This window comes from Populus nigra, chromosome 1 (genome assembly GCF_951802175.1).
Source record: "Populus nigra chromosome 1, ddPopNigr1.1, whole genome shotgun sequence".
NCBI lineage: Eukaryota > Viridiplantae > Streptophyta > Magnoliopsida > Malpighiales > Salicaceae > Populus > Populus nigra.
Window position 1 is genome coordinate 46,735,264 of NC_084852.1, and position 25,003 is coordinate 46,760,266.

General features: G+C 32.3%; 3 protein-coding genes across 3 annotated transcripts; 2 read left to right on the forward strand and 1 right to left on the reverse strand.

Annotated features, from left to right (window-relative positions):
* The first annotated feature begins 5,607 nt into the window (after window positions 1–5,607).
* On the forward strand, window positions 5,608–8,071 carry LOC133680962 (aspartyl protease family protein At5g10770-like). Its single transcript, XM_062104033.1, has 2 exons — window positions 5,608–5,970; window positions 6,482–8,071. Exons 1-2 carry the CDS (start codon window positions 5,793–5,795, stop codon window positions 7,750–7,752), a joined length of 1,449 nt encoding a protein of 482 aa, XP_061960017.1. The 5' UTR covers window positions 5,608–5,792; the 3' UTR covers window positions 7,753–8,071.
* A 304-nt stretch (window positions 8,072–8,375) lies between these two features.
* LOC133680961 (probable folate-biopterin transporter 3) lies at window positions 8,376–13,743 on the reverse strand. The gene is made up of 5 exons (XM_062104032.1): window positions 12,922–13,743; window positions 11,763–12,022; window positions 11,151–11,246; window positions 10,898–11,068; window positions 8,376–9,424 (listed from the first exon to the last, which is right to left on the reverse strand). Exons 1-5 carry the CDS (start codon window positions 13,256–13,258, stop codon window positions 8,834–8,836), a joined length of 1,455 nt encoding a protein of 484 aa, XP_061960016.1. The 5' UTR covers window positions 13,259–13,743; the 3' UTR covers window positions 8,376–8,833.
* Window positions 13,744–17,914: 4,171 nt separating this feature from the next.
* Window positions 17,915–22,376, forward strand: LOC133703168 (AP2-like ethylene-responsive transcription factor At1g16060). Its single transcript, XM_062127622.1, has 8 exons — window positions 17,915–18,677; window positions 18,768–18,850; window positions 18,996–19,004; window positions 19,146–19,234; window positions 19,345–19,418; window positions 19,675–19,725; window positions 20,745–20,821; window positions 21,508–22,376. Exons 1-8 carry the CDS (start codon window positions 18,538–18,540, stop codon window positions 22,107–22,109), a joined length of 1,125 nt encoding a protein of 374 aa, XP_061983606.1. The 5' UTR covers window positions 17,915–18,537; the 3' UTR covers window positions 22,110–22,376.
* Window positions 22,377–25,003: the final 2,627 nt, after the last annotated feature.

Genomic DNA, 25,003 nt, shown 5'->3' on the forward strand with positions numbered 1-25,003 from the left:
ACTATCAGGTTGCATTTAGTGAGAGTGGTCTCACTTAGGTGTTTTTTAAACTTTAGAATTGCCTAAAAACATTAAATCTAAGGTTGAGAAGATTTTTTGTTTCATGTTGGTTTCAAGTGTTTTTTTATTAAAAAAATAAGTGAGAAGGACAACACAATTTCTTAAAAAAAATATTAGGAGCCCGCATGCGAGCCCATTCGTTATGGGTCAAGCACCTAACCTGGCTTACTAGACCCAATAACATGTGGCATTTTTTTTCCTGTTCTTTTAATTTTTTTTGTTTTTAATTAATACTTTTTTATATATTTTTTAAAAGATAATTTTTAATTTGTATTTAATTAATATCCCTTGTATGTGATTACATTTTGTTTTGTGCCTATGTAGCCTTTTTTAAATAGCAATTATTTTTTAATTATATTGTGTATTTTTAAGTTTTTAAGAGGTTAATATGATTCATAAATACTTTTTTTTTGCATTTTATATAAATTAGATTTATTTTTAAAAATAAAAAAATATTTCTTGATAATATTTTTAATATGTGCAGGCTTGCATAATATTTTTTTCTTTTCTTTTATTTAATTAATTTTATATGCTTATCAGTTTCGATTATCACATGATTTAAAAAAATTAATTTTAATAAAAAAATTCATTAAATACAATCGACTAAATGATCGTTGTTGCGAGATTAAATATGTTGATTATGTCTGTTTCTCAAATTTGTTTTTATTTATCATTAATGATTTGTTTTCATTTATTTACATAAATAATTTTTGATTTATTTAATTAGATGCGTGTTTAAGTTTTTTAATTTATATATATATATATATATATATATATATATATTTAAAAAAATGTTAAAAAAAATATAAAAAAGGGGTGCATGTTCAAAATTTGTAGTGGTAGAAAAAATATCCGATCAAATGGCTAGTCACTCGAAGCAGTTATTATATGATACACAGCTTCATGCACACAAGGTCAATGGCTATAAATCCTTGGGCCTGGCTTGGAGTCTCCTCACTGTGGGCTCGATGGTTCATAGCTTCTTCCTTGAAATATGTATTGTTATATTTGGGTCGTAGCCCTCACAATTTGGTCTAACAAAAACCATTTTTTAGGATGATAAAATGCCCACATGAGTCGGCAATATAGAACCCTGGGTTCACGGCTTTCGCTTTTAAAAGTTTGTTCCAGTGTCAATCATATTTTTTTTAATTTTAAATTATTTTTGTTAAAAAATATATATTTTTATATTTTTAGAGTGTTTTGATGTGTTGATATCAAAAATAACTTTTAAAAAATAAAAAATATTATTTTAATACATTTATAAATAAAAAACACTTTGAACCATAACAGAATCCTAACCATTAAATATTTTTATCTTTATACAGGTTTCAGCCTTCAGGTTGGCCTTGGATTAAAATTTAAAGGAAACTTCTTAATAATAACAATTAATATCCAAGTAATTATTAAGAAGGTGTTTCTCTTTATTTGTTTTTATGAATTTCTTTTTATAAAATGCTTGACGTATTAATAAATAGAAGAATATATTATTAGTAGACAGACGAAAGATAGTAATAAGATTATTATGCCTACCTCACCTTTTTATCATAACAGACGATTAAGTCAAATACTGCTGGAGGCTTGGTGATTAAGAGTTTGGGTTTCTAATCATTTTAAAATAATGTTGTTTTAAATAATAATTTTAAAATATAAAATGATATTGTTTTGAATAATTTTTTTTAAAAAAATTATTGAAATTGATCCAATATATATTTAAAATATAAAATGATAGTTATGGGTTGGCATCCAATTATTTAAATTAATGTTCAAAATAATTTAAAAACAAACATATTTCATGTCAGCTCTAAGTTAACCTCACAAGTTAAACCATGTTTAATAATTGTAGTCATGAGCTTCTAGACCTATGACAATGGGCCTTCCATCTTATTTCAATAGTTTTTTTGTGCACAGACAAATCTATATTGTTGATTATTTATATGCTTGATTGGAATCAATATTATAATTTAATTTAGATCATTACTAGCCTTTTGTTCTGTGGGTCAGTTTTTTTTTTTCATCCTAAAAAAATACTAAGACATTAGAAAGTTAAAAGAATATAATGATGAAATACTTTAAAAATATTTAAATGATAACTTACTGGATGACATAATTTTTAAAAATACAATATTGGGATGACAATGTGTTTGATCAACTTGGGCTAACAATGATTAACATGTGAAATCCATAATATAAGGTGTGTGATCATGATAAAACCATGAAATCCGCATAAAAAAAAGTTTAGAAATTCCAATTATAATGAACCAAATATTGAAGACTGGAAATTAAAAAAAATTAATTTTAAAAAGGTGACCTGAGTAAATTTATATTAGTAGCAGTAGCCGTGCAACGAATTGGACCAGGTCAAAGTGTGATTAATTTAATAACATAAAAAAGACAATTCTAATTTAATATTTCAAAATCATAAACCGTAAAATCTCATATTCGGACTTAATTAAAAAGCTCAATTCTCAATAAAAAAAAATAAGTCTAAAAAAACAATGTTAACTCGTGTTAACCTACGTGACCTAAGTCATTTGACCAGAAATGTCAAATTTATAAAACCTAGAATCTAATTTTCAACTAATCAAATATTAAAGGATGAAATTAAAAAATAATAATTTAATCATATAAAAGTATAAAAAAATAGTAATTATAAGAAAAAAAAACTAGAGCTCACTTGGATCAACCTACCAAACTCACAAGTTCGATTATGAGAATAGGTAACCCAATATAAGGAAGATGAAGAAAACCATAAAATCTATTTTTAATAAAAACCATTGTTAGCTTCTAAAACTTGTGATTTGGGCCATTTGAATGAAAACACCAAATATAAAAAAACCACAAAACTAAATTTTCAACAAATCAAATATTAAAGGATAAAATTTTAAAAAACCAACCACATAAAAGAATCCAAAAGAAGAAAGAATAATTAAAAGCCAACAAAAGATGTGAGCTCACCCAGGTTAACCCGTCAAACCCACATGTTAGGTTATGAGATCAAGATAACTCGATCTAAAGAAAAACAAATAAAACTTGATAGAAATAAAAACAAATAAAACTACAAATCCTATTTTGGTAAAAAATCAATGTCGAATAATGAGATCTAAAAAGAAAATAAGTAAAAAAAACGATGTCAACCCGTATTAATTTATAAAACTCGTGACCCACACCATTTGGTCAGAAGCACCAAACTTGAAAAAATCACGAAGTCCAATTTTCAATAAATAAAATGTCAAATGATGAAACCAAAAGAAAAAATAATTGTATAAAAAGATAAAAAAAAATTAACAATTAAAAAAATGAGGATTAAATTTGAAAAACAAAAGATAAATAATTTTTGGATTGAAAGGTTAAATTGAAAATAAAAATTAAATTCATAAAATAATTAAAAGAAGAAACCATCAAAAGAATGAGAAATAAACTATAAAAATAACAAATTAATTTTTTTAATCAAAGGATGAAGTTAAAAAAAATTGAAAGGTTACAGAATGGGCAAGAAAAGAATCAAGACCAAAATTAAAGAAATAAAAAATAATAAATTTAAATTCAATGATGAAATTAAAAAAAAATAAAAAACCTATAAAAGGATCAAAGAAAAAAATTACAAATATAAAAAAAACACCGACACTCAAATAGACGCAACTAGAGGACTACCTTGAAATTTTAAATAAGTAGTGCGAATTTCAAGAGAGGAGAGTGAATATGAAAAAAAGAAAAAGAAAAATGTTGTCAGTGACAATCCATTAAGAAACAACCAACACACGCCATCTCTTGAGGAAGAGGACATTGTAAGAAATCTAATGACACGACTGGAGCAAGTTTTTCATTACCAGAGTTAGTTGTACACACCATCTAAAGCAACAGAGCGAATGACGGGCTAACACGAGCAATTTTTTTAGTTTTTTTATCCATCAAATTACAACATTGCCCTTGGAATAAAATAATAACTACGAAGAAACCTTTATGAAATTATACAAAAGCCCCTAAAGTAACGCTTTGACAATTTTAATTATAAGGGTAATTGAATCATTATATTGTGTTTAATAAAATAAAAAATTGAAAATGCCCCTATCCCATGCCATGTGCAAATGTTTCTTTTAAGGGTACTCAAGTAGTTTTATTGTATAAAAAAATAAAAAAAAACCGAGATAACCCTTAACAAATATAGAATGACAAATGAGCCTTATAAAAATTATTTTTACTCATGAATGCTAATTCGGTTGATTTGATTTTTGTCGATGACAAAACCATCAATTTATTATTATAGTTCACATTAAATCAAGAAACATGTGTAATATTATTTCCTCATGTTTTATGTTTTTGTAATTATTGTTTTAAATATTAAGTAATTACTAGAATCAAATCCTACATAATTGCCCCACATCAATCGACGAGACAAAAAGAGTTCACTAAATAGTAAATATGAGATCGACCAAATTAATGAACAAATGAAGCTGCCTTTCGGATTCAATATGAACAGCTGATCAAGGATGTAGCTGAACACGATTCCTGCTTACCTCTCATGCATTTTTCCCATAACAAGCTACTTGATAGAAGAGAATGAGTGTGGGGAGAGGGGAATGGAATTAAAAAAATACTTAAAAATACCTTTCGAACGCATTATGAAACGAAATTTAATTATTATTATTATTATACTGGCAATTCCAAATTTGTCAAGTGCTGATCCAAGGAGATGATTTTACTTTATAATATGGTGCTTGAGTGCTTATAAAAAAAAGGTTGGTGAGGGACCCTGCCATGGATGCCTTGGTTAAAATCCAAAAAGCAAGAGTCAAACAGCTCCACAGTTGAGAGGAGCAACGTAGGAAACAAGGATAGAACACTCCAAGGAATCGCAGGTGATCTGAGACATGTCGATACATACATGGATACGTAGTAATTGGGCACCATTTACCCATAGAAGAACCCCAAAACTCTTGATTAGTAGCTTGATTTATGGATTAAGGTCTCCCGAATGTTCTTGCAGATGTCATTGTATACACAGGAGCCGTGACGCTAAAATTGTTGGTGTAAGGTCCAAGGTCTTTCCATCCATCTTGTAATAACCTGGTTTAGAGGGGGAAAACAATAGAGGGACGTCTAATCAAATAATTAAGACTCAAGATCAAGTTGATTAATTGTTATCTTATTACTCTGCAGAACACAAAAGTCTAATGCTATGTTCATAGATATAATGCTCGAGTGCTAGCGTTCCCAGTACCATGTAGAAAGGGACAATAATCAAACACACAATATCAAAATGCTTCTTCATGTCTCCCTCTCTCTATCTCTATCTCTATCTCTCTCGGAGTAAGTTGTGACAGTTGATTCCGCGATGGGCGAGTCCTTATCTTATGAAAGCTAGCTCAGCAAACCAATCAAATTGTTGTAAATATCACTACCTCTCCATATCCCACCATGTCCACTACTAGCTACAAACACAGCGGTAACACACATCTCCCTTTTTTTTTTGGTGCCAAGAATTTGCACGTGAATCTACAATAATTTCTCATGCACCAGTGGGGTCCTTTAGCCAGCCATTTCTCTTTTGTTCTCTTGCCAAACTCCAACTCTTAAGAATCTCCCTCTCTTCTCCCTCCTTCCCTCCCTGCCTTTCTCTCTTTCTCTCACACACACATTCAGATACTCACACACTCATAGCCGAGATTCTTTCTTTGTTCCATTTTTTGTTCTCGGCAACTCATAACTTCTTACCCTTCTTCGTCATCAAAATGGTGCAAGCAAAACCTCCTTTTCCATCAAAACTACTCCTTCTCTCTCTTCTTGTTTCTATCCTCGCCATTTTTGATAATGGGGTTCAATGCTTTCAAGGGAAGAAAGTCCTCAGCATGCATAAATTTCAATGGAAACAGGGAAGTAATAGTTCAACTTGTCTCTCCCAAGAAACAAGTGAGTAGCAAAGTGAAAAAGAGAAGGCTTAAAGAACGGTTTGGCCAATGGTGACCAAATCTTTTTTTAAGCTAGCTATCTTCTTTATTTATCTGTTCTCCACTTTTGGGATCTGTACTCTACTACTTACTTTCCTTTTATGCCAGCACTATCTATAACTGAGTTCATGCTTTATGGGAATTGGGAAACATCCATCATTGGAAAACTTTATCTTGGCTTCACTTTCTTTAACTTTGAATGATGTACTCCATTGTTGAATTATTTATGATACTTGGCATAAATATTTGAAAAATTTATTCCATCCCCCCCTGAAACTAACTGTTTTGGATCACTGGAGATCAAAATTATACAATTTATTTTCCTTTTTTGAGAATATATGGCATCCATATACAATCTTCATTTGTATTATTCCTCTGCTTTGTTGGTAAAGTTACACTAGTATTTGATTTTTAAAATACAATTACAGTGCCCAAATATGGACTAAAAAACTCATTCTGTTTGGGAATTAAAGGATGGGAGAATGGTGCAACCATATTGGAAATGAAGCACAAAGATTCTTGCTCAGGAAAGATCCTAGACTGGAACAAGAAGCTTCAAAAGCACTTGATCATGGATGATTTTCAGCTTCGATCACTTCAATCTAGAATGAAAAGCATCATTTATGGCCAAAATATTGATGATTCAGTGGATACTCCAATCCCATTAACTTCTGGTATAAGACTGCAGACACTAAACTACATAGTTACAGTGGAATTAGGTGGTCGAAAAATGACAGTGATTGTGGACACTGGGAGTGACTTGAGTTGGGTTCAATGTCAACCTTGCAAAAGATGTTATAATCAACAAGACCCTGTTTTCAACCCTTCAACATCTCCTTCATACCAAACAGTTTTATGTAGTTCACCAACTTGTCAGTCCCTGCAGTCTGCAACTGGAAATTTAGGAGTCTGTGGAAGTAACCCTCCGACTTGTAACTATGTTGTTAACTATGGTGATGGATCCTACACACGCGGTGAGCTAGGCACAGAACATCTTGATTTGGGAAACAGTACTGCTGTCAACAACTTCATATTCGGGTGTGGCAGGAACAATCAAGGTCTATTTGGTGGAGCTTCAGGCCTTGTGGGATTGGGAAGGAGTAGTCTCTCTTTGATTTCTCAAACTTCAGCCATGTTTGGAGGAGTTTTCTCCTACTGTTTGCCTATAACAGAAACTGAAGCTTCAGGTTCACTAGTCATGGGTGGAAATTCCTCAGTATACAAAAACACAACTCCTATTTCATACACTAGAATGATTCCCAATCCACAGCTACCCTTCTATTTTCTAAACCTAACTGGTATTACAGTTGGTAGCGTGGCAGTACAAGCACCAAGTTTTGGTAAAGATGGAATGATGATTGATTCTGGGACGGTTATTACAAGGCTCCCCCCTTCAATTTACCAGGCACTAAAGGATGAGTTTGTGAAACAATTTTCAGGGTTTCCTTCTGCACCAGCTTTTATGATTTTGGATACTTGCTTCAACCTTAGTGGATATCAAGAAGTTGAGATTCCAAACATAAAAATGCACTTTGAGGGAAATGCTGAGCTCAATGTGGATGTAACTGGGGTTTTCTATTTTGTTAAGACTGACGCATCTCAGGTCTGCTTGGCTATTGCAAGTCTCTCTTATGAAAACGAGGTTGGTATAATTGGGAATTATCAACAGAAAAACCAGAGGGTTATATATGATACCAAGGGGTCCATGTTGGGATTTGCGGCAGAAGCTTGCACTTTTGACTAGGTCGATGATTCGAAGGTATTATTAAGAACAGGTGTGTGACTGTGCATATATTTATTTGATGCAATGTCAGTTGCTCTTGTTGCCAAAGAAATCATCAAGAAGTAGTTTTTCTTGGTTCATATCACATATAAATATCTATTATTATCCATGGGGAAAGGTATAGAATATGTAAAAACGCCATTTCCAATTTCTCAAGTGTTTTGACAGTGCAGTCCCAAACACAGCAAATAATATCTTTTGTATATTTTAAATGTAAGATCTGTTTGAATCTGAGAGAGGGTGCAGAATTATTTCTAAGAAGGTTGACGTGGTTATATAATTGCATACTCTTATATGTTCTGTGTGTATCTAAACATGGCTAAATGATGAAGAATTTCTTAATATTTCAGAATTTTCAGGGGCTAAAATACTTTATGGGAAATTCATTTCTTACAAAAACTTAAAAGCACGAGCCTTTGAGCAAAAAAAAATGATAAAAAGATTATGAGCAAATCACTTTACCGCATCCGAGACGGGTTACAAGCTGCATATTTGAGAACAGGATCATGGCTTTGGAAAATGTGATCGATAATTTGTAAAATCTACAAAGAAAAAAGAAGAGCCAAAGAGGGGAACCTGCGAAGTTTTTGAATGTTAATTTGGAGCTATTATCTTCAATAATGTCCGAGAATAATGTCTATTGTTCAAATTGATTCCAGAGTTCGTGAAAATTAGATTTTGACCGTGGCAGGATGGACTTGATCTTATCTCTGAAATGTTGTTGTCCACCAGAAATATCAGACAATCAAAGAATAACATTGTCTTCTATATTGAAAGCAATATCAAGGAGGGATGACTTCTGACAAGAGGCATTCCACGGGACTCTCTGTTGACAGCCTGCAGCAGAAAGTAATGTCCTGTTTTGAACTTCTAGTGGAGAAGCCTTTGTGTTCTCAAGGTGATGCATCAACAATAGTAATTCTAAGCAAATGAACATAAAAATCTTCCTTGGAAGCCAAAATTGAGGATTTAATCGCGTCTTCATTCAGAAACTGTCAGGCTCCTAGAAGCATTTTTATCTTGTTGGTTTAAGTGACGCCATTCAAGTGCTATCAACGAGGGAGACCATCTCGGTGTTTTCAGATTCAAGTCTATTGTCACCTTTTTTCGTCTTCAACATCTCTTCTGGAAGAATGGATAAGTTTGGATCGCTTCTAGGTATCAGAAACAGCAGGAAAACTGGAATTATTCTCATTAGGCTCCGGATTAAAATAGCCACCCAAAGGTTGTCAAATTGTGTCCGTGTAACCTTCAAGAATTTGAGTAAGAGACCTCCTACCCAAGTTGATGAAAGCAAACCAACATGGTCTATTGACATGAGCAAAGCAAAGAAAGTGCCCTCTATACCAGCAGGGCAAAGCTTGGAACTAAGTACAAGAAGAGGCTGCCATTTAATGCGTCCAATCATCATAGAAATGGCTTCATCAATCACAACAAAGAAATAATCAGGTAAACCAATTTTCAAGTTCAGACGCAACACCAATATCAAATCTAGCAACCCTGATGCACCATACAATAACTGTGACCAGAAAAGTAAGTCGCGAAAACGATGGTCTTTCAACCAATTTTGGTAGATAAGGACCCCAGAGAGGGAGCCAACTGCACCCACCGAGAATATGGACCCAACAACCTCCTGCATACAATATATATAACAGGAGTTACTTATCTACGATTTGCATTCCGTTGCAAATAGAAACTTCTGAACATAGTGAGAATTATGCATTTGGATGCATTTCATTTAAGAAATATTCTGGAAATTGAGTGATGATATAGAGACACACTTGGCAAACCAATATGAACATTCAATAACAAGTGTATGAAGGTAACACAAAACATTTGTGAAAAAATCTAGCATACAAATGGGAAAGAAAACACAAGCATGTAATTTTTGCAGCTTATAAAAAATCTGTTGTTGGCAATGGATGATATATAGAAAATAAGATTCTATTGCAAAATTAACCCTCCAAGTTTGATATATAGAAAATAAGATTCTATTGCAAAATTAACCCTACAAGTTTCAACCATACTTCAAGTTTGTCCTCATGGTTTTTCACTTTGATAATTTAGTTCAGACTTTCACAAGCAGTATGCTCGACTTCAATTTGTAAAATTGAGAGAGATGTGACGCCAGTTAAGTGACACAACTGAGACTATATGGGCAATGAAAGTGTGATGAAATACTGTTTTCTAACACTCGATACTGCTGTGTTTTGGATGGAGAGGACATAAAGTTTTTAATGGACCTGCATCCCATACCAAAACAAAACATCACAACATCCCAGCTCAGAATCACTATTAAGCCAACTAGATATCTCATGGTAGGTGATGAGCGACAGATTGGAGTTCTTAGATGCAAACAATCCATGCTGGGCTTCCAAATGAGTGCACATGGCAAACCTGTTAAGCTTGCATCACAACATGGGCCAGTGGAAAAATAGACCTGTAAGATGCATAATCTGACTAGTTTTCTACCACATAGCTCCTTTAATGATTGTATAACGAAAAAGCTTGATAAAAGAAGTAAATAAGTCATCTTTGGAACGGATTGAACATGAACAAAAACAATGTAGTTGATATGCACTATATCCTACTAACGTTTGTTTCAAATTTCAAATCCATCCACTGCCATGACCCTAAATTTTTGTCCAGTCGTCAGAATTCTTGGGAAAAGGTTACAGCTTCAAGAGTCTCTTCTATTGTTGGGGGCTTTTTTGAACACCAGAAAGTCTAGATTTCTTGCAGAAGTTTTCAATTTTAGGCTCTGTATACATTTCATCACTTTGATTGACATACATAAAGGTATATAAGCAAATGTTCCTCAGTTCTCAAAACAGAGCAGCTGGAAATGTTTTAAAATGATATATTGGTAAATGTGGAGTTTCAGTTGATTCCAATGCACACAAGATATCCCATGACATGTGATTACCCAAACAAGAAAATAAAAACGAAGGAACTAGGTAGAAGCGCTTGCACGTATAATTTTTTTTATTTGTGGTTTCTTGGTTTCCATGCTAAAATCAAGACAATGACTAGATAACATTGAAGAAAAATCAGCTGCATGAGTTCTCCAGCATATTTTTGTTTACAAAAAATGAAAGGCAAATACCTGCGAAAATGATGGACCTCCCTTCGCATCTGTATACCAATAGAACATCCCTTCATGAATATTCAAGCTCACTGCAAGTGACAAGTACATGTATAGACATGGCCTCCATACATCACGGAATTTCAGTGCTGTCCACATGGCCTTACCAGCATCCAGAAACTTCTCATGTACCTAATCCAATGACTTCATGTGAGCATGGAAGAAAGCAGTGATATAAATTGTGCCAAAAGAAGACACAATCACAGAACCTTACTCCTCTGTGCGTAAATTTATGAACACGGGATTCTTTCAGCATCATTCCAACAGAGATAACCAGGCCTGCTGGCACACTGAGAAGCCCAAACACACCCTGTGAGGTAAGAGTAACACTTGACAGATTATGGAGAGGATAAAATGAAGAAAAAAAGCAGTACAGCCTGACTACCACATATCAGAAAGAAATTGAACTAGATTTTTAATCGTTATTTACAAATTCATATTATTAATAGACAATTACATCAAAGATTCTTTATCAAATCTAGATACGAGAGTTTTTTTTTAAGCAGGAAAGCCTCCATAGATGGATTAACCCTGGACTCATGAGAACCCTGTTAACCCTGCTAACTCATGAGAAGTTTTGACTTTATGTAGGTGACCCAAGCATGGTACTGTTTGCACCTACCTAGCAGCACTGGGAATTGAATCCACATGCGCCTGAACCACACAACTCAGCAAGCATTTAACCACCAGGCCAACTCCATGGGGTTAAGAATTAAATTGTTAACTGAAGATGGATAGTAATCTAATTTATTAACTACATAAAAGGAAAGCAAATGGATTATCGAGGATTGAACATAGCCACAGTAATACGTGCACAGAAACTGACCTTTGGGCCAACTAGATGAACCAAAAAGCCACTGAGTGAATAGCCCACCAGTGCTCCAATGGAAGAGCTGAATCCACACAAGCTTTGCATATCACCAGCTAAAGAAGGATGACTTATGCTGTTTTGTGTCACACAGGCATCAATGGCTACATCCGCTATTGCTATCCCAGCACTTACCCCCATTAGAGACAATAGGGAAAATGCAAGACTCAAGTTTCTTTGGATTGATAGAGCAAGCATCGAGGTCACGCTAAGAAAACCTGAGATTAAGGGAGGGATGAACTTGTTGATTGAACAGATATTTTTACCTGTCCTCATAATATTATGCTTTTACATGTCATGTTACAAAAAAAGCCAGCCTCTCATTTACTTTTAGACCACTAAAAGGAAAAAAAAAATTATAATAACCAAAAAACAGAAACACAGGGACCAAAATCTAGTAAGGGAAACATATAACAAGAATTCAATGAACTACAGCATTTTCCATATGTGCACAATTGCATTTGAAAGAGTCAAAACTTTAAACTGAAAAACATGCATATGAAAGAGACCAACTAATCTTCAGTGTTCTCCACTATTTAATAACGCAAAGAAGTTGTTCTAAAAGAAGATACCAAGGGGCAGAGGCCAACCTAAAATATGACCTTGTTTGAACTCCCATGACTCATATTAACAGCCGATTCCTCCATGTGCTTAACCTATCTCAATCTGAGTTCATTAAACAGTTTCTCTTATGCAGTGATCATGGTCTGATGCTTTTCTCTCTTTTATCATCCAAGCTTATAATGTTGACTAAACTCAGCCCTAAAATTCCGCAGTTCACAATCAAACAGGTTTTTTATATTTCACAAAATTAATGACTACGATAGATGCTTAAATGTTCTTTCTAATCCTGATGTAATAATCTTAGTAATCCTAGTCTAGGGCTTTCAATGAAAAGCTCAATTTGCAGTCCATAGTTGTTCCTAAACTTGATGCAATATCATAGACTACATCTCTAGAAAGTCTAGATTGAAACCTATCCAATTCGGAAAAAAAAAAAAAACCACAAATGAACAACTTTAGTAATATCAAGAGCTTAAATTCCTATCAGCAAACAAACACACGCAGAACACCAGATTGAAAACAAGTTAAAAGAAAAAAGCGTATCTTTTTTTACCTGCAAAAATGAAATAAGGCCGCCTTCTGTACCCAAGAACAGGAAGTGTATCGGTGAGGAGACCCCATAAAGGCTTAATTACCCAAGGAAGTTGAAGCAACCCCAAATACACCTGTAATTCAGATGGCTGTACCTTCTGCTCATCTTTCATATAGTACTTAGTGCTAACTTTACTCATGCCAACTGCAAATCCCTGACTGATCCCATAAACAATCATAACTCCTAGCACAAAACTCCAATGCAACTCTTCACCAAGCATTTTTAGCCAATTTATTGGTCTCAACACCGAAGCCAAGAAACCATTTCTTGGGTTCCTTTCTAACTGGGATTCTTCCATGTTTTAACAAAGATTTTGGGTAAATGAGAAAGACCCAGATGAGTTTATGATCTTGGGTATGTACTGTATCTCTCCGATTCAATTCATGTTAAGTTTTTTACTTTCTGTGGTTCTTGACTCTTGGGGTTGGTGACGTGATGATGCTAAGGTTAGAATTCAATGGTCTTCCTGGGGACACATGAAAATATTAAAATCAACGTTGAAAAGAAAATATTAATGTTAATGTTTTTCTTCCCTCCAGTCTCCTCCACTACCCCAGCAAGCTCCGGCAGCAGCTCCTCCGCATGCTTAATTAAATTTTGCCTTCTCCCTTTTATTTTTTTTAGTTCAGTCTTTCAGATTATGCAATTCTTTTTGCCCACAATGATTTCAAAAACGTTCCCAAATAAATTGATTTAGCTACTAAATGGGATTAAGAGGAAAAAGAAAAGTAAAATCCCTAGTGAAACCATGCACAGAATTACAGTTGACCACGCATAGCAGAGCATAAGTGCACAACAAAATTAAAGCCAGGCTGATCCGTGTGCTACTGCTATATGTTGGCATAAACACCAGTCTACTGCCACCATGTTTTTTTTTTTTAATTATTATTAAGATATCAAAATTATCCTTCAATTTTATATAAAGGATAATTAAGTCATCAGCAAATTGTGGATTTGCCAATAACATCACAATTTTTTTAATTTTCGAATTACATTAATTGAAATTAAATTTTATTTTATAGAAATATTTTTAATATCAATTTAATGCATTTGAAAATTTTAATTTATTTGCACATGAGAGAGGAGTAACAAAATAAAATGTTGTTAATTTACATTAAAAAATTTAATTTTATATATCCTGTGTATGTGTGTGAGAGGATATAATATATATATTAATATTTATTATTGTTGTTAAAACTCAATTTAATTATATGTATATAGTAATGTGATATGATTTTTTTAATTGAAAATACATCAAAATAATTTTATTATAAATTTTTATTTTTATTTTCAATATCAACATATCAAAACCATTAAAAAATACAAAAAAAAAAAATCAATTTGATACTTTTCCAGGTGAAAATTAATTTACAAAATAAAAACTACCACAATATCAAACAAAAATAATAAAACTTACCATTAGAAATTATAATTTTATATTTTTTTTTATCATATCCTTACAATAGATGTTTAGGAATGTTATAAAAATTGTTTTTTAAAATGCTTTTTTTTTGGTAATACATCAAAATAATACTTTTATTTTTAAAATTAATTTTAACATTGGTATGCTAAAATAATTAAAAAATAAAAAAAATAATTTAAAACTAAAAAAAATATTTTTTAAAATACGGCTCATCTACAATTTCAAAAATGTTTTTTTCACTTAGTGTTCTTGTTCCAACAACCACACTCGTTCAAGGAAAAAAAAAAACAAAAGATCTAGAAAAGTCAAGATCCACCATTTCCAAACCAACCATTACCATCCCATTATAATGGAGGAAAAAAAACCCCTCAAGAGTCAAATCCATCGACATCACCAAATCCCACGTTATAAGATGCAGCATAGATACCATGTCTGCAATAAAAATCCTACTAGAAGCTCCTCCTAGCAATCCAGCCCCTCGGCCCATCTTAAATCTATTCTTCTCTGGTGACTTACTGCTGCACTTGCAGTGGTGGTGGGTGGGTGCCCATGAACATGTGGATTTACCATTGCCAGCTAAATCCAAAAGCTCCTTTAGTGGCGCGTTGACTTCACCAACATCTACATCCCCTGAAGCACGCTCGCATTTAAGCTTGATTACAAGATTTAGACGGTTCTCTGTAAGTGGGATTTGGGGGCAAAAGATGAAAAGAGAAGAAGAAAGAGATACAAAATAATGAAAAAGATGCGAAGGGAATTGACGGGGAGAGTGACATAGCTGGTGGAGGCAGAGAAAACAAGATTTAAAATCAAATTAGTTGATGTGTTCATCTTTTCCGATTCATTCGGTTTTTTAGCGGTAAATCGAATCCAAACTAAACCGGGAAATATTTTAGAATTTTTCAAAAGTTGATGATAATTCTGGTTTGGTTTTTAGTTATAAATTGAAACCGAACTAATCTGAGCAATATTTTAGAATTTTTCAGCCTGATAGTTTATAAAATCATTCAATTCGGTTAAAATTGATTCATCCCTTATTGGCAGCAGTCATCGTCACTCCATTTGGCTTGAATATGATCGATGCCGGAAATTAAGCGCCCGTCGCCAAATATGGCACACCAAAAAGGACAGCACCTCGTACCCAATTGTCGTATGCATTTAAAGTTCCAATTAATTCTATTTTTATATCCCAGATTTAAAATTAAAAAAAATGATTTATCAAAAATATTAATATCAAATAATAAAATAATGGTTCTTGAAAAAAATTGTAATATTTTTTATATGGTTTTTTTTTATTTGTATAGCTCGATTAATTTAAAACATCAGTTAAAATTTTATACAGTATTTATATAAATAGCACCGTTAAATCATTTTAATTGCTAAAAATATAGAGAAAAATGCTTATTATATAATTTTCTCCACAAAAAATCCAACAATATGAGCCCTCCCATATTCCTAAATTATATTTCATTATTTTTATTTAAATTAATTTAAATGTTCGGGTCAGCTTGCGCGTACCTCAGCTAATTTTACAAACCATAAAAATAACAACTATATAAATCTTTAGTAGCTATTCTTATATATGCTATTTTTTTATCATGCAAGTAGCACACATGTCCATATAAAATGTCCAAAAAAGAAGAAGAAATCCAACCTCTGCCAATAAAATCAACTTTTTGATGATTTTGGGTGATCTTTCTAGCAAAACATATGATTTTTATATGATATCTAGTAGTTAAAATAAATAAAATTTAACAGATAAAAAGTGTTAAGTTTAAAATTAATCGATCCAGTTTTTCTACATTGTCCAAATTAAAGAAGCCGAAAATAACAGCACCAAAGTAAAACGCTTAATTTATTCAGTAGAGACTAGTAGCCATTAATGGCCACGAGTCCTGAAATGGCAAGCAACGTAAAAGAAGAACACCAAGCTCTCCATGCTCCATCGCAGCTAGCCCTTTGTGTGCTGATTCCCATTTTTGTTCTGGGTATAGTTCATCTCCGATGGTCTCTAATTTCCAATTTATGAAAAACAACTGCATGTTCCATCAAAGGCTCCACCGTATCCACTTTTCCTGTGCATACACTTGACAGAATTTAATATTGCCTCAAGTGTTAGCTGAGTGGTTGTTTGAGATTGTTATAGAGGTTGATTTTTAAAGTGTGTTTTATATTATTAATTTTTAATATTAATATATTAAAATGATATGAAAATATATATATAAAAATTTAAAACAAAAAAATTCTTTTTTAAAATATTCAATGAGAGACTTAAATTGTTATCTGTTTAAGGGAGATCAAGCAATAGCGTGCTCAAGTTCAAATTTGATTGGTTTTTAAGAATGATTTTTTTTTTGTAGTTATGAAGAGGTTCAAAGTCCATTTGAAAACGCGGTGAGTTCTAAAAATTTTTAAATTTTTTTATATGTTTTGGATCGCTTTAATGTGTTAATCTCAAAAATAATTTTAAAAAAATAAAAAAATATTATTTTGATGTATTTTAGCACGAAAAACACTTTAAAAAACAATCGTAACCACACTCCCACGCATGCAAATTTCCCATGGATTTTTAGCATTACAATAGATTAATTAGTTGTCTTTCCTCAATTCCTGCATCTAATCTTCCTAGTTAAGGTTTAAACATGTAATCTTGAAAATTCAAAATTCAAAAGTCAAATGCAAATTACTTGGGCTATCATCTTAATCCCAAGGAACTCCTCTCGAAAACGTTTTATTTGGGTTTTGGTTAACCAACTTATTTTAATAATGAGAGTGGTTGAAAAGCTCTACACTTTCTTTAGTCTCGCCCAAAAGTATAAATTATTGGAAAATAATTGCAATATTTGTAATCCGCATGATGATCATATTAACCGGTGACTGACTTAGAATTTCAAATTCAATTAAGTACTCATGCTATATTATAAAACACGGCCGTTTCATAGCCTGACCTCAAGATTAGATGAGCATGATAATATAAGGCTCACAATCAGGTAACGTATTTTATATGATAATTCGAATGGACTCGGGTAAGTTTTTTTAATATATTTTTTTTTGATTTGTTGAAAATTAAATTTCATTTTTTATGGGATTATCTTATTTTCATATAATTTTTATTTCATTATAAAATAATAGAATGGTATCTTCCTGTAATATTAATAAACTTTTATTTTTTGAGTTGATCATACAATTGTATGTATGTTTTTAAATTAATTGTATTTATTAAAATAAATCGAGTAAATGACCCGAATTTTATATTTTCCTTGCTTATTAAATAAAAACGCCACTGTCATTTCATCATCCTTAGAAAATCTTTGCTCAGGCCAATCTAGTTGGATCTAAGACCTTATAAATTAATATGAGATTTTAAGTATGATCACTAAACGACCTCTCGTAATTCTAACATGAATAATGCAAATATTAAAGAGCGGCATCCATCTTATCTTAAAAAAAAGAAAAAAAAAAGAAGAAGCTGGCGACTTTTTGAGAAAAGAAAAAGCTATATAGCAACATTAATTAAACCAGGCAGTATGATCCATAAATGCAACACCTCACGCTGGCCTAAGCTCTAGAGTGTCAAAAAGGTCAACCCAAGATTTATCAAAGCAAAAGCCCACCATTGAATCAAACCAACCCGTACCATTTCCACATGGCCGAAGAGAAGAAGCAAACTTCCTCGATGGAGAAGAAGGAGGAGCAAAAAAAACTTAGCACCTAATCTGGAGAATAAATGGGAGGTTGCTCCCCAATTAGGGCTGCCTAAGCCAAGCATCACATTTCTATTTACAGCATAATTTCTTGATTCATTAGGGCAACAAAACAAAGGAGAAAAAAGTCGTCACAAAATTTCTCCCATATAACACTCACAAAGCACACATAAGCAAGGACAAGAGGGAAAGAGGCTGCACACAAAGCCGCTTGTAGACGGCCACAAGAAAACATCGTCTCCAGCTGCCGGCTTCCCTCTCTATTCTGCCATCCCATTAAAGAACCCCCTCCTCCCCTCCACATCTACTCTCTCATTTCTTCTAAAATCTTCCCTTCTCATTGGATGACCTAGCTAGTCATTATCCTCTCTCTCAGCATCTACCTCTCTTCACTCTCTTCTTCCTTAATTACGTGTGTCTGTGTTTGTGCACTTCTATTGGCGAAGTTAAATGGGAAAAACATCAAAGCAAAGCCTGAAGGACACTGCAAACACTACCACAAATCCTACAAACAAGGTGAAGCGGACACGAAAAACTGTGCCACGAGACTCTCCTCCTCAACGTAGCTCCATCTACAGAGGCGTGACGAGGTTATTGATCACATTCTTTGATTCATCTTCTTTTTAATTACTCGGTGATTTCTTATTCTTTGGATTCATTTCTGTACATGTTTTGTTCAGGCATCGATGGACCGGGCGTTATGAGGCTCATTTGTGGGATAAGAACAGCTGGAATGAATCACAGAACAAGAAAGGAAGACAAGGTTCTTCCTCTTCCTCTTCTCAGTCCCATTTCATCTTTCTCTCCAAATCTTTCACTGTCATTCTGACTTCACATTTCATATTCTTGGTACTGTTCTTCGCTTTGACTTCAATGGTGTGATGCTGGTGGAATTCAACTGTATACAGTGTATCTAGGTGCGTATACAAAATCCTCTTTGCTGTACTTTAATATATACCAGATATTTTCCTTATCCTGCAAGTTTCCTAACATTATATCTAAAAAAAAGTGGAAAATCATATTTTTCTACCATTTGATATATTGGATTTTCTCATTAGGGGCCTATGATGATGAAGAAGCGGCTGCACATGCCTATGACTTGGCAGCATTAAAGTACTGGGGACAGGATACCATCCTCAATTTCCCTGTACATTTTCACGACTCCAAGTTATTTTGTTCTTGAAATTTTTTATTTCATTGTCTTTTAGTTTTTACCTTTCTGGTTTTTTTTTAATTAAAGAGATAAATTAATTTCAGTGGTCAACTTACAAAGAAGAGCTCAAAGAGATGGAGGGTCAGTCAAAAGAAGAATATATTGGATCGTTGAGGAGGTAAATACTATAAGAATTTTCTCATTTAAAATAAAAGATAGTTTTTTTTTTGGATATTTATTTACAACTATCGTTGCTTATCTTATAGATTCTTTTTAATTATCAATTCCGTGTTCATGTTTTATAAGAATTTTATCATTTAAAATAAAAGATAGTTTTGTTTTGGATATTTATTTACAACTATCATTGCTTATCTTATAGATTCTTTTTAATTATTAATTCCGTGTTCATGTTTTATAATTGATGGAATTTACAGAAAAAGTAGTGGATTTTCACGCGGGGTGTCCAAATATAGAGGCGTGGCCAGGTAATTTACTTACAGAATTTTGTGTGCTCTCTCTTATTTATATCTTGAGAAATATACATTTGTTTTCTTTTTTTTTAGAAAGAAAAATATAATTTATGAGTGTTGCTTGGTATTGTATTGTAAGTAGATGGAATTTAAAAATATAATTTATATTATTCTTTAATATTTATTAGCTAGCTACTAGGAATTTATAGCAACAAAATTTAATTTGTTAGATGAATATTTATGATTCTTTGAAGGTTAAAATATGAGAGTTGCCTCTATTTTTCTTTTTTTTTTCTATTATTTTTTTTAATTATTGGCCTCGTTTACCTCTACCTTGGAGCTTGCATAAAATCAATCTCACATCTTCTCTAGCAATTAATGCTTGATATTCTCAACTAATTAGATAAGATCCTTACCAAACGAAAAAGAAAAAAGAAAAAAAAGAAACGTAACTTTTCAAGAATTGAAATTGATGAACATGCCGTATTTATAGTCGACGGGCATGCAATTTCACCACCCCAGGAGTTTTTTTTTAGTGATATATAAGGTAAGGTAAATAATTTAATATATTAGCCTATTGTCATGGTAAAAAAGGAAAATCTAATTGGTTGGTGTTTAAAGAGTTAATATATGAAAATATTCTTGTACCTTACCGTTTTGATTCACTGTATCGATCCCTCGACGACTATTTATTATTTTGATTTATTATCTCTCTTTACTTTTATTATATTTTTTAATTAGGACTTGTTTATGTTGGACACATGGTGTTCATTCAGGTTGTCACATGTCAAATTTTAAATTTGATTTTCTTATATTTTATTCTATTGTCAAATAAATAAAAAAACACAAGTCTTAAAAAAAATACTATAAAAGGGACATATATAATCGATGAATCAAAATAATATATAGTAAAAGAATATAATAAATCAAAACGACATGTATGAATATTTACATGCCTTAAATCGATGTTTAAATCCATGCTTCGTGTACGGATGGTGACTTATTTGATATTCAAGATCCAAATCGGTATGCAGACACCATCATAATGGAAGATGGGAAGCTCGAATTGGCAGAGTTTTCGGCAACAAATACCTCTACCTTGGAACTTATGGTATTTATTTCTTTAAACTATATATTTAATCCTAGAGGAAATTAATGTTTAAGTACTATATATATACATATAGCTAGATTAATTAAAAACTCAATGCCGATATCCTTTTCACTTAAACATCAAACATCTTTTATTCAAACAATTAACTTCAGTGCATGTCTTCATGCCCGAATCCACTTAGATTATTCTTTATGAGTCATGATACTATTGCACCAATGTCACTTCACCATCATAGTATACACAATAACTCCAAGTAAATAAGGTTACCCCGTAGTGTAATTAGACCTTGAAAACAAATATGATACGGGCAGAAAATGGTGGGCAAATATTTTCTTAGTGTTTTTTGATAAGATATTTGATTGACTTGTAATTCTCGTCATTAATTTATATGTTGACGGGAATACAATTTAAACATTGATAGAATAATCTGTTAGTAATAGTGGGTAATGAAGATAATTAATGAATTTGATTTTAAATTAAATAGAGGGGGTAGGAATCGCATTGTGCTTTCAAATCTTGTTGGGTGGGAGATAGATGAACCAAACCTCAACTACCTAGGCCAGCAACTTAAATTTCAAAGCCTCCCCACCGAAATATGCATGCATATTTATATTATCCTACAGATCATACATTCTTTTTGATGACGATACTACCTCTAAAGTTATTTATGTGCGTTCTCTTTTCAGCCACTCAAGAAGAGGCAGCAACAGCATATGATATGGCAGCTATAGAGTACCGTGGAGTTAATGCCGTTACAAACTTTGACCTAAGCCGCTACATCAAGTGGCTACGTCCCAGTAACCAAATTAATGTTAACAATCCTCAACAAAACACTAATTGTGATGCTAATCCGATTCAAAACCTCGACCAAAAGATTGAATTGGATTTCATGCCCCACCAACAGAGTTCGAATGTTAATGGGACGGAAGAGCTGACTGATCCAGCCCGGTCTGGTGGCACAGGTGGCTCGGCATCATCAGCATTAGGGCTTTTGTTGCAATCCTCCAAGTTCAAGGAAATATTGGAAAGAACATCCGCTGCCGATTGCCCTTTGACCCCACTACCCCCCTTGACGCCACCCGAGTCGGATCGTGATCCGCCACGCCGGAGCTTCCCGGATGACATCCAAACTTTCTTCGATTGCCAAGACTCTAGTAGTTACACTGATGACGATGATATTAATATTTTCGGAGAGCTAAATCCATTTGCTTCGCCGATTTTCCACTACGAATTGGATGGACAGGAGATGGTATTTGGCCCAAATAAGTCTAATATCCTTACAACATAAATATTTTTGGTTTTGTGAATATGGAGTCAAGGATGTTGACAAGCTAGAGGGAAAGATCGATGATGGTGACGATCATGATCATGAAAAGGGTAAGATTAAATATTACAATTCATGTTTTTTTGAGGCACAATGCCTCTCTTCTTGGATTACAATTTGGAAAGACGAGAGTTTGCTAATTTTTATTGTTTCATTTCCATGTAGATATAGACAAAAGTTAGACATTCATTTATCAATATTTCGATTAATTAATTATAAGACATTTTGGCATGTGATCGATGGCCTCTTTTTAATTTTTTTTTAAAATTCAAAATACATTTAGTTCTGATCACACGGTTCACTTTTGCTGAAAAAATAATTTGTGAATAGTAGATTAATTTGGTATATTTCGCATGAAAATTATATATTAATAATAAGGTGAGATCACGCTGAAAAGGACATCATATATAAAAATGATATATCATGGCCTTCTCCATAAGCTGTGACACACAGATGCATGCTCAAATATTGCTTACATAAAGAATTGTGGGGCAATAATGTTCCAGTGATAAAGAAGTATATAAATTAAGATTGAGTGTGCTTTTGGTACTGTGAAAGGTACTTTTTAAAAATTATTTTAAATTATATATATATAAAATTTAAAATAATATATATAATTAGAAAAACAAAAAAAGCTATTAATTTAATATTTTTTTAAACTAAACATATGTTTGATACTGTCCGACGAGATGTTACTTTTCTGTTTACGTTACTTTTCTGTTTGAGAATGAGGTTATGATTGATTTTTAAAGTATTTTTTATTTGAAAATATATTAAAATGATATTTTTTTATTTTTAAAAATTATTTTTAATATCAGCACATTAAAATGATATGAAAACACTAAAAGATATTAATTTAAAACAAAAAAAATAAAAAAATTCAAATTTTTTAAAAATATTTTTAAAACACAAAAATAAATAAAACCGCATTGAATCAGTTGAATAAACCTTTCTAGTGGTTTTTATAAAGTTTTATATTGTGAAACCTCTTGCGTTTCACACTTCCATTTAACCATATATTTTATTGATTTTAGTTTGTTTTCTCAGCTTAAAAAATTAAGAAAATCAAATTTCATCATTAAAATTTTTGCAAATATTTTTTTTTTAAATAGTAGTTTCAAAACTAGTCATATTAATTAAATCGTAAAGCACATTAGGGTTCTATGTGGTTAACAACAAGAACAATTAAATTTACTTTTCATGGTAGAAATGTTGCTTGATTGAAAAGATCATCGACCGGTGATCGGATGATTGATGATTTTTTATGTTTTATTTTTAGCTTTGTTGGTGATTTAATTAACTAGGCTCTGATTTCCTTTGTGATTCTTTAATTGAATTGAAAAGGCTCTTTAACTAGAGATTAGGAAGCAGGCAGTTGTTAGGAAGATCCATGAAAATGACATTTTCATAAATTAATCAAAACTATGGAAACTACTGGTGCTCCAAAAATTAGAATAATGGACCACATAATGGATGCTACGCCCCCACATTGTTCGTTAGAAGTTAGCGGTGGAACTTTAATGGCCGTCGTCTTCCCAACCTTTTCATGCCCTTAAATGGTGCAGGAAGGAGGGGTACAGAGTATCGGTTCAATCAATTCATGAATTGATTTTTTTTCTTAAAAAAAGTCTTGAATGGAACTGACTAACGAAAACTGATGGGTTTGAATCTACATTTATAAGTTTTATTTGATTTTTTTTATAGGTTTTGATCCCATAAATCTTTTTTTCGGTTTCTTAAATATAAAACTAGAATCGAATTGAATCGAGTTTGTTTTAATTTTTTAAAAAATTCAAAATGTGATTCAACTTTGTTAATTTTACTCAATTTTATAATAAATAGTTTGAATAATCTGATTAATTTGTTCACCCTCTATGATCATACATAGTCAATGGAAGAGAACTATTATCATCATGGCATTAAATGAAAGTCGGTCCGGCTCTGCCCTTGATTCTAAGAGGAGTTTTGACTTTGGGTTCGATCAGGTTCGTCCTTGTCCAAGTTAAATCAATTCCTATTTAGGTATTAGGCACCGAAAGCAATCCTTGGGTCGGAAAATAAGATCAGATTAACCCTACTTTATTCAGAAATTGGACGTCATGAAATGGGAGTTGTTTGGCTAAATAGTTGACCTGTGGTAAAACTATTGGCTATGCAAGAAGTAGCTGGGTTATGGGTGAAAATGGTGGTTTACACAACTTCTACTTTTGTTTTTTATTTTTGTGGTGTTTTTTAAAAGAATTTTTTACTTTAAAAATATTATATTAATATTTTTTAGATATTTTTTGATGACTTTGATATACCAGTGTCAAAAATAAAAATATATAAAACTCATTTTAATATATTTTTAAATAAAAAATTATTTTAAAAAATACATGAAATAAATCACAACCAAAATATTACTTGCGTATACATTGTTGCCATGGATTGCGTTTGAGGATTATGGTGTTCAAATGTAAGTGTATATCCTCCGATTTAAACTATTTTATTTGGAGATAATTTCAGTTAAAGGGATAAAATAAATAATCTTTATTATCTAAGTTAAATAGTAATTATAAAACCTACTAAGCCTGGTAGATGAGCTCAGAAACCAGGAGTTTAATTTAGATTGGATTAGTTGAAAATCTTTTTTTTAAAATTAAATTAATCGAGGTTAATCCGTTTACCAGCTATCCAAACTTTAAGTTAGACTGAGGTCAAATCCTATAACTAGAACAAGAAAAATTGGGATTTTAAAACCCCTTGAAACAAATATGCTAAGCACTACCTGTCCAGCACCTGCAAGCAACTGTCGTGTGCTTAGGCCCATTTACAAAGTCACCAAATTTAAAATTTTGCCCCATTTGCAAAATGAGTTT

Excerpts from the sequence above, each read along its gene's own strand:
- LOC133680962 (XM_062104033.1), top strand. The coding sequence starts at position 5,793 with ATGGTGCAAGCAAAACCTCCTTTTCCATCAAAACTACTCCTTCTCTCT. Across the intron at positions 5,971-6,481 it reads TTGTCTCTCCCAAGAAACAA|GATGGGAGAATGGTGCAACC; the intron begins GTGAGTAGCAAA and ends TGGGAATTAAAG.
- LOC133680961 (XM_062104032.1), bottom strand. The coding sequence starts at position 13,258 with ATGGAAGAATCCCAGTTAGAAAGGAACCCAAGAAATGGTTTCTTGGCT. Across the intron at positions 12,023-12,921 it reads GCCTTATTTCATTTTTGCAG|GTTTTCTTAGCGTGACCTCG; the intron begins GTAAAAAAAGAT and ends CCTTAATCTCAG. Across the intron at positions 11,247-11,762 it reads TTCATCTAGTTGGCCCAAAG|GGTGTGTTTGGGCTTCTCAG; the intron begins GTCAGTTTCTGT and ends CTTACCTCACAG.
- LOC133703168 (XM_062127622.1), top strand. The coding sequence starts at position 18,538 with ATGGGAAAAACATCAAAGCAAAGCCTGAAGGACACTGCAAACACTACC. Across the intron at positions 19,235-19,344 it reads ATACCATCCTCAATTTCCCT|TGGTCAACTTACAAAGAAGA; the intron begins GTACATTTTCAC and ends AATTAATTTCAG. Across the intron at positions 19,726-20,744 it reads AAATATAGAGGCGTGGCCAG|ACACCATCATAATGGAAGAT; the intron begins GTAATTTACTTA and ends ATCGGTATGCAG.